At 37.5% G+C, this 8027-nt stretch overlaps 1 protein-coding gene across 1 annotated transcript; it reads left to right on the forward strand.

Moving 5' to 3' along the window:
* The first annotated feature begins 1581 nt into the window (after positions 1 to 1581).
* Positions 1582 to 7693, forward strand: LOC107571084 (protein translocase subunit SecA-like). The gene is given in 2 exon segments (XM_016257363.1): positions 1582 to 1670; positions 4447 to 7693. Coding segments are annotated over 2 exon segments (3336 nt in total).
* The last annotated feature ends 334 nt before the right edge of the window (positions 7694 to 8027 follow it).

Genomic DNA, 8027 nt, shown 5'->3' on the forward strand with positions numbered 1-8027 from the left:
AGCAAAGGGTCTGAATATTTAGGACCATGTGATATTTCAGTTTTTCTTTTTTAATAAATCTGCAAAAATGTCAACAATTCTGTGTTTTTCTGTCAATATGGGGTGCTGTGTGTACATTAATGAGGAAAAAAAATTAACTTAAATGATTTTAGCAAATGGCTGCAATATAACAAAGAGTGAAAAATTTAAGGGGGTCTGAATACTTTCCGTACCCACTGTATATATATATATATATATATATATATTATACTAACAGAACCAAACATGTATAACTCAGCTTAAACTGTTTTAAGAGTTTTTGTTGCATTTACACAGTTTTGACCAGCAGCCATCACCAGCGCGTTGTGTTTCACACACTTTGAAGCAGTGAATCTCCTTACCTCTTATCCTTGCTTGTCTCTTCTCTCCACCTTTAAATCCTAAATGAGAATCCATCCTACACATTTGCAAATCATTCAATGTATCGACCAACAAAGTGTAGACGTGATTTAAATAAAAGTTTTTAATCAACTTAATTTACTATTGATCACAATAAAATTGTACATAAAAATTAATGATTCCTGAAACTGAATTTTGAGACATGCAAACTGATTTCTGTAAAAAAAAAAAAAACCTTGCTTGTAAGTGCAAGTAACAATGCAGAGGCAGTGTTATTTAGGTAGAAATTATATATACTTTTATATTTTCTGTTAAAATTGTATACAATATTTATATTGATATTTTTATATTTTAATGTTATTTTTGTTTTCTTTGCACACAAAAAGTATTCTCTCAGCTTTGTGAAATTACGGTTGAACACTGATGTCTACTACATTTCTGGGCACGTTTCAGTTGCATTGCTGTCTACGCAGGTTCAGAGAGCTCTCAGATTTCATCAAAAATATATTTTAGTTATATAATAGGGGTGTGAACCTACACTGGCCTCACGGTTCGGTTCAATTACGATTATCATGTCATCAATTAGGTTCAATTCTATATCACCACTGCATCCTCAATTTTCAATTTGACTTCATATGCATACAATTTTGTCAATAAATACAGTGGTTTCTCAAGTTAGTGGTATTACCCCCTGCATATTTTACTGTGCATGACATAATTTACACACAGCGTGTGTCTTCTCCAGGTTGTGCTTACCAGGTTGTTCATGAAAGTTGAAATGTGCCCAGATGTCGGCTTTTAAAGTAGTTGGAGCATGTTTTATTACTCGAACTCGCCTCCCTCCGCCATTAGTTGCGTTCGATTTGAAGCGGTGCTGCGCAGAATGATCAGTGTATGATATCAACCGTGAGAGTGATTCGAAAGCATAAGGAACCATCTGCTCTCTTATCGCTCTTGCGGTACTTGATGTTATACACTGATCATTCTGCACAGCGCCGCTTCAAGCCGAACACACCTAATGTATGCTACCACGACAAATGACGTCAGAAAAGCGTCAGTATGTTATAATCGTTATGGTCTATTACTGAACCGATACCGAATTCTCCTCATCTGCATCGCGATGCATTGTAGCAACGATTAATCTCGACACCCCTATCATATAATGGGAGATTTTGCAAGAATGCACAACTCTGAGATGTCACGATGAATGATGTAAATGACAGCTTGTGTGAGCAATACTGTAAGAATCCACCCGCCAGCCCAAAAAGCAGAATCCAGCAGCCTGGTCGAAGGTATAATGCATATTCGGTCTTTTACTTGCTCTTCTGAATTTATCAGGATTTAGGTACATTTTTAGTCTAGCTCTGTGTTCAATCTGACTCTAGTTTCACGTGATCAGTTTTTAATTAGAAATATTGCTTAGAAATATTGCCTAAACTTAATGATCATAAATATTAATTTAGATATTTGATTATTCCGGACTCAATATTTTCAATTATCCGTTCACTGGGGACCTAATGTCTCTTTTAAGTCTCACGTTGGCCTTACGTGGATCTTACGATCACAAATTCGCCAGTCTGATGTTAGTCAGAGGGTGTAGGTAGACTAATAGCTGTTTTGCCTGCCACCTACTGCTTGCTTATTACAAAAAGTGTAATTCACTTAGTCCTTTCCTGTACAACTTGCTAACCTCAGCGATAGACAGAAATCAGAAGGTCTCCGATGACGTGCCTACTGCTTCTACAATTCATGAGCCTTCAGTTTGAACTATCCTGGCCGTAGATTTGCGGTAACAAAAGCCTCCTCACAGTTTACTAGTCATAATGATTTCAAGAAAAGTTCAGAATAAATCAAATATAACAATTTATTTTTTATCAGGTAACTATGTATCATGCCAATTACATAATCAATTCAAAGATATCAAAACAATACAAGACATCAAATTCTCAAATATAAATCTAAGAGCAAAGGATGCATACCTGACTTCGGGAAAATACACAGTATAAAGTGTGTGGACACATTCCATACTACGGGCTTTCTGGCTACAGAATTGCCATGACTGATTTGCAACTTTTCCTTAAATACTACCAGAACAAAAACAAAGAAATCTTTACATCAGTTGTAAAAACATAAAAAAACTTTTGGTACAGTATTTTAGGTTCCTGTGCTCCAGGGTTGCACCTGGCTGGAGATAGATAAACATTCCAACAGGCTTAAAGGGGGACACATCCCCTCCTCAGCAGAACATAATTCTACAAAGGTTTTGAATCCTTCTCATAATATAAATGACTACTGTGAAATTCACAAATAATTTATTTCATAAGGATACAATATTTACTCGCTTTCACTGTATAATTGATTCACAATTGTAATAAGTTTTTTTTGTCACGATTGCTACTAAGAGAACCACCAGCCACAATTTTGAGTCACAACCACATTTAAATTAAGCAGTGAATGCAGAGAGTGTCATCACCACCAATCAGTGACCAGTCTCCCCAAGTACAGACCAACATAACTTAAATATTGTTTTATAAAAGCTTGCAGGATGATAAGAGAAGTATATCTGAAAAACTAAATATGAGGGAAAAAACACACTGTAAAATCCAACAGTTATTCTAACAAACACTTCAGCGCTAATGCAGAGAAAACACTCCTGGTTTCATCAGAGATTGCGGAGAGAATAATGACTTACAGCCAGATCAGTAAATTATTATTTTCAGCGTGTATTTGGCTTAAAGGCAAGAGTGTTTTATAATGGATGCTGGCTGATGGTGTTTTATATTATGCAGTGGTCAGAGGTTTAGTGATTCTGATTCTGGTGAAGGAACATGCCACCACACCTGAAACACAAAGAATCCTGTATGCACAAGTACTGTGAACAATTGGTTAAACCATTAGGTATTTTCGGTACTTACCAACACTAAACTGAAAGTGAAAGAATGTGCTGACATATAGTTTTATAGTTTTATAGTATTGCTCAGTAAGTCTGTTTTGTCTAATTATACATTAGATTGTTACTTTATTTTTTATTAATTTTTTTTTATTGCATTTTGTGTGGAGTTTGCATTGGAAATTGTTTTGGTGGGTATAATGAAAGTTGTATGCATACAATAAAGACATTCAATTCAATAAAATATTTCTTCAAATCACATGACAAAGACGATTAATATTGAGGGAAATTCCAGAGCATGAGAGACTTCCTCTTCTTATCAATATATAATACAACTCCCTTGAGACTTGAGGTGAATCAAGAAGAGCTTTGCTGTGACAACTCCACATAAATATGGTCACACATGGTGTGAGTATTATAATTAATATACTTAAGTATTGTAGTATTAAATTGTTCTCTTAGAGAGAAAAAAAGTCTAAGTAAAGTGCATTGAGAACAAACAAAACATGTTAGACTTTATGTAGAATAGGCTATTAGTGTAGTTACTGGGATGATCTTTATTTATTTTTATTTTGTTTTATGTATGTTAGTTCAGCAGAAGTTTATTTTACTCTATGTGAATTTTTAAACCACAGACAGAGATGCTGCATTGAGAAAAATATCAAGACTCAATTAACTGTGTTTAAAAAAAAACAGAATCGTCAAGATAGTTACTGGCTATTTGTTGAGGGAGAATGGTTAAACATAACACTAGGAAGGCTATTACAGTTATATATATTTTTACATACTCAAAAGCAGCAACAAAGTTTCACTGTTTCTATGCGACTGGTTTACTTCCGTGATCAACACAGGCTGAATTTGTCGTTTGTAATAGCCCTATGGCTTGATTCATGGACTGTGCTACTGTATAGATAATTGTATCAAGTCAAAACAACAGTATTAGATTCGGTATAGAACTTGCTCAAACAACATCTTGTTTAGATTTCCATGTGTACACTATTGTCGCAAACCACAGTCATCCATGACGAGGACCTGGAACATGACCAAAACAATATTCTTCTGTGGGAACCGTGCATTTTTTATTATTAACTGGTAGAGGGACATAGTGTAGCTTTAAAAATATGATTATTATACTATTAAGCAAAATTAAATGTATACATTTTGAACTGCATTTCCAGAGTTTTGAAAATGGAAGCATCAGGAAAACTGCTGTCATCACGACTGCTTTCCCTGCTGAAGAACGGACAATGGGCAAAAGATGATGTTGTTAAGTTGTTTAAAGCCCTCGTGAAAGAATTTAATGGCAGAAATGTAGATTTTCACACATGGATGATGAGAATCCTTCATCAAGTGGAGATTCACAAAATCCAAGTGTCAGATTTGACTTTGCAAAATGGTGATAAGATTGTGGAACATGTTGAGGTTAAAATTAATAAAATAGCCAAAAACACTGATGAGAAAACACTGGATGAGATTATGGATGAAATTCGTAAACAAGGAAATACTGATGAAGAAATTATGGCACAAGTGAAAGATATTGTGTCCTCTGTGTCTGAATGTCTAAAAGATACAACACCACCACATCTAGAAGGAATAAAGCAAAAGTTATTCAAGATCTGCAAAGCAGTGCAAAATAAAAGCAAGAACAGAATAACACCTCGTCTGACTCAGATGGTGAGCTGGTGCATTCTGGTTCTTTCTAAATCAAGTCGGCTGGTTCAGGTTGGAACAGGAGAAGGAAAGTCGTGTATCGTGGCAATGTTTGCAGCATATCAGGTCATGGTGGGAAACACCCCTGATATCATCTCCAGTTCTCCTGTACTCGCTGAAAGAGACGCTGAAGAATGGTTTGACTTTTACAAGGAACTGAATATCACTGTTGACGTCAACAGCAACAAAACCAAAGACAAAGAGCTGAAGAAGTGCTATGAATGTCAGGTGGTCTACGGTACGACTGACCGTTTTGCAGCTGATTTTCTGAGACAGCGCTTCCACAGAAGAGATGTGAGACCTAACAGAGAGTTTCAGTGTGTTATAGTGGATGAGGTGGACTCGCTAATGCAGGACAAAGGTCTTGAAGTGGTCTACCTGAATAGTAATATGCCTCTCATGGAACCATTGAATGGATTACTGGCTGAAATTTGGTTTGTCATCAACCAGCTGAAGCGTTTAGACTCTGGAGAGATTTTAGGGCACATTCAGCTCTTCTCTGAGGTTCTGTCTGAAATCATGCATGAAAACAAAAACATTGATCATCTCAGTGTTGGGCAGACAGCTGTGGACGCAGGAATTATGCCTATGAAATCTTCAAGACAAAACAAAACAAATGTTTTAAAACAACTAGATAATGCAAGTGTTGTGCAAATGGTGGCTTTTTTAACCATGTTCGTGGGGAATTACCCTGAGTATTTCTTCAAATTATACCAGGAAAATTCTGATGGGTCTTTAAGGAAACTGAATGAAATCAGTCCTGCAGGTAAAAATAAGAGACAAGAAATATCAGTTCTTCTTCTGGGAAATGGAAAATGTCGTGTTATGCACTTTGAGGAGGACTCGGTAGTTACATCAATGGGGAAAAGGATTAAAATGTCTGAATCAGTAAAGGTACAAAATTAATCTAATATCCCAGGGCTTCAAGACCTCATTAATGACAAGGCACAAACTTGGATTGAAAATGCTCTGGAAGCCACCAAAATGACTCTGGGCAATGAATACGTCCTTCATGGAGATGGAGTCCCTCCTGTTGACTACAAATGCACTGGTGTTGTACAAAACAACATGAGATGGGGGGAAGGACTTCAGCAGTTTCTGGAGATGAAACACCAAACTAAACTCTCCAACATGAGTCTAATAACAAACTTCATGTCTAATGTGGGTTTATTCAAGAAATATGCAAATCATGTCTATGGGATCACAGGAACTTTGGGTGACCAAACAGAGCTTGACATGCTGAGGAAGCTCTACAATGGCATTGAGATGTGTAAGATTCCCTCATTTAGACAAAGAAAACTTTATGTGTTGGAGGGTTTGGTGATAGCTGAAGAAGACGAGTGGGTCAGGACCGTCTGTAATGTTGTTAAACATCAAGTGACCTCCACGGTTTATCGAGGTCCACGAGCAGCTCTTATCATCTGTGAAACCATCAATCGTGCAGTTAACTTTCACAAGACTCTTGCAGACACCATTTCAAAAGACAAACTAAAACTCTATGTGAATAACAACATGGATAACTCTACAATAATAGATAACATAGTCCAAGCGGGGGACGTCATCATTGCAACTAATCTAGCAGGTCGAGGTACAGACCTAAAGGTCAGTGAAAGTGTAAATGAGGCTGGAGGTCTGTTTGTGGTGCAAACCTTCTTACCTCTGAACGTCCGTGTCGAACAGCAAGCATTTGGACGAACGGCTCGTCAAGGGAGTCCAGGATCTGCTCAACTCATCATGTGCGCCAGTCATTTCTCTGATTTAGTCAAACTAGTGATGGGTGAAAACACATATCTCATCGACTTACTCAGCCATCTGAATAGTTTAATACAGAAATCACACAGTCTCAAAGAGATTCTATTTGAGGAAACTGTTAATTACTTCCTGGAAAATCACAGCTCTCAGACTCATGATGCAATGGTTTCTGCTCTGATAGACCTCCTAACAATAAATTCATTCCCATCACAGGAAAGCAATCTGGAAAAGGCAAAAGACGCCAGAAATATTCTGGTGAACATTAGACTCTCTGGGTTTCTTGAAAAAGACATTCCAGAAATCATGAATAAGGAAGAGTTTTTTTCTGTTTATCTTGACATTTTGGATGGCGTTTATGAAGATGATGTTTTTTCAGACCAGCGTGATGTAATCGTGTCCTCTCTTCATGAGTGCTGGGGTTTGTGGCTCTTGATGAACCTCAGTGAGGAAAAGCCCACTGAGATGATGAAGGAACAGCTGAAGCTGGACTTGTCGAATGCAAAGCGAAAACTTTTGTGCAAACAGTCCCCATCCTCCATGGTCTACTATTACATCAGGTCTGGAAACAATCTCCGTGAGAAGGGCAGCCTTACTGAAAGCATTGAGATGTTCACCAAAGCTTTGGGGGACGGTATTTGCAGGGAGATTATTCCTCTCTATAATCGTGCATTGGCCACTATTAAGAAGAAAGACATTGACTATATTGCACGAGCATTGGCTGACCTGCAAAGGGCTGACATGGCAATAGATTCATACAAGTCTCAACTCGCACAGATTCTGACATATGTGAAGTCATCAAGTCAAGAGCCAAAAGTGGACGGGGATACTTTGCTCTCCAAACAGTTTAGAGTGAAGTATATGATTGTAGATCTACTCAAGATGAACATTCAAGACTCTGTAATAAAGTTGAAGAGGGTTGAAAGCAGAGGAGGAAATGTGAGACTCAGACCTTCTTGCCTCTGAACGTCCGTGTCGAACAGCAAGCATTTGGACGAACGGCTCGTCAAGGGAGTCCAGGATCTGCTCAACTCATCATGTGCGCCAGTCATTTCTCTGATTTAGTCAAACTAGTGATGGGTGAAAACACATATCTCATCGACTTACTCAGCCATCTGAATAGTTTAATACAGAAATCACACAGTCTCAAAGAGATTCTATTTGAGGAAACTGTTAATTACTTCCTGGAAAATCACAGCTCTCAGACTCATGATGCAATGGTTTCTGCTCTGATAGACCTCCTAACAATAAATTCATTCCCATCACAGGAAAGCAATCTGGAAAAGGCAAAAGACGCCAG

This window comes from Sinocyclocheilus grahami, unplaced genomic scaffold (assembly GCF_001515645.1).
Source record: "Sinocyclocheilus grahami isolate Dianchi unplaced genomic scaffold, SAMN03320097.WGS_v1.1 scaffold1547.1, whole genome shotgun sequence".
Lineage (NCBI taxonomy): Eukaryota > Metazoa > Chordata > Actinopteri > Cypriniformes > Cyprinidae > Sinocyclocheilus > Sinocyclocheilus grahami.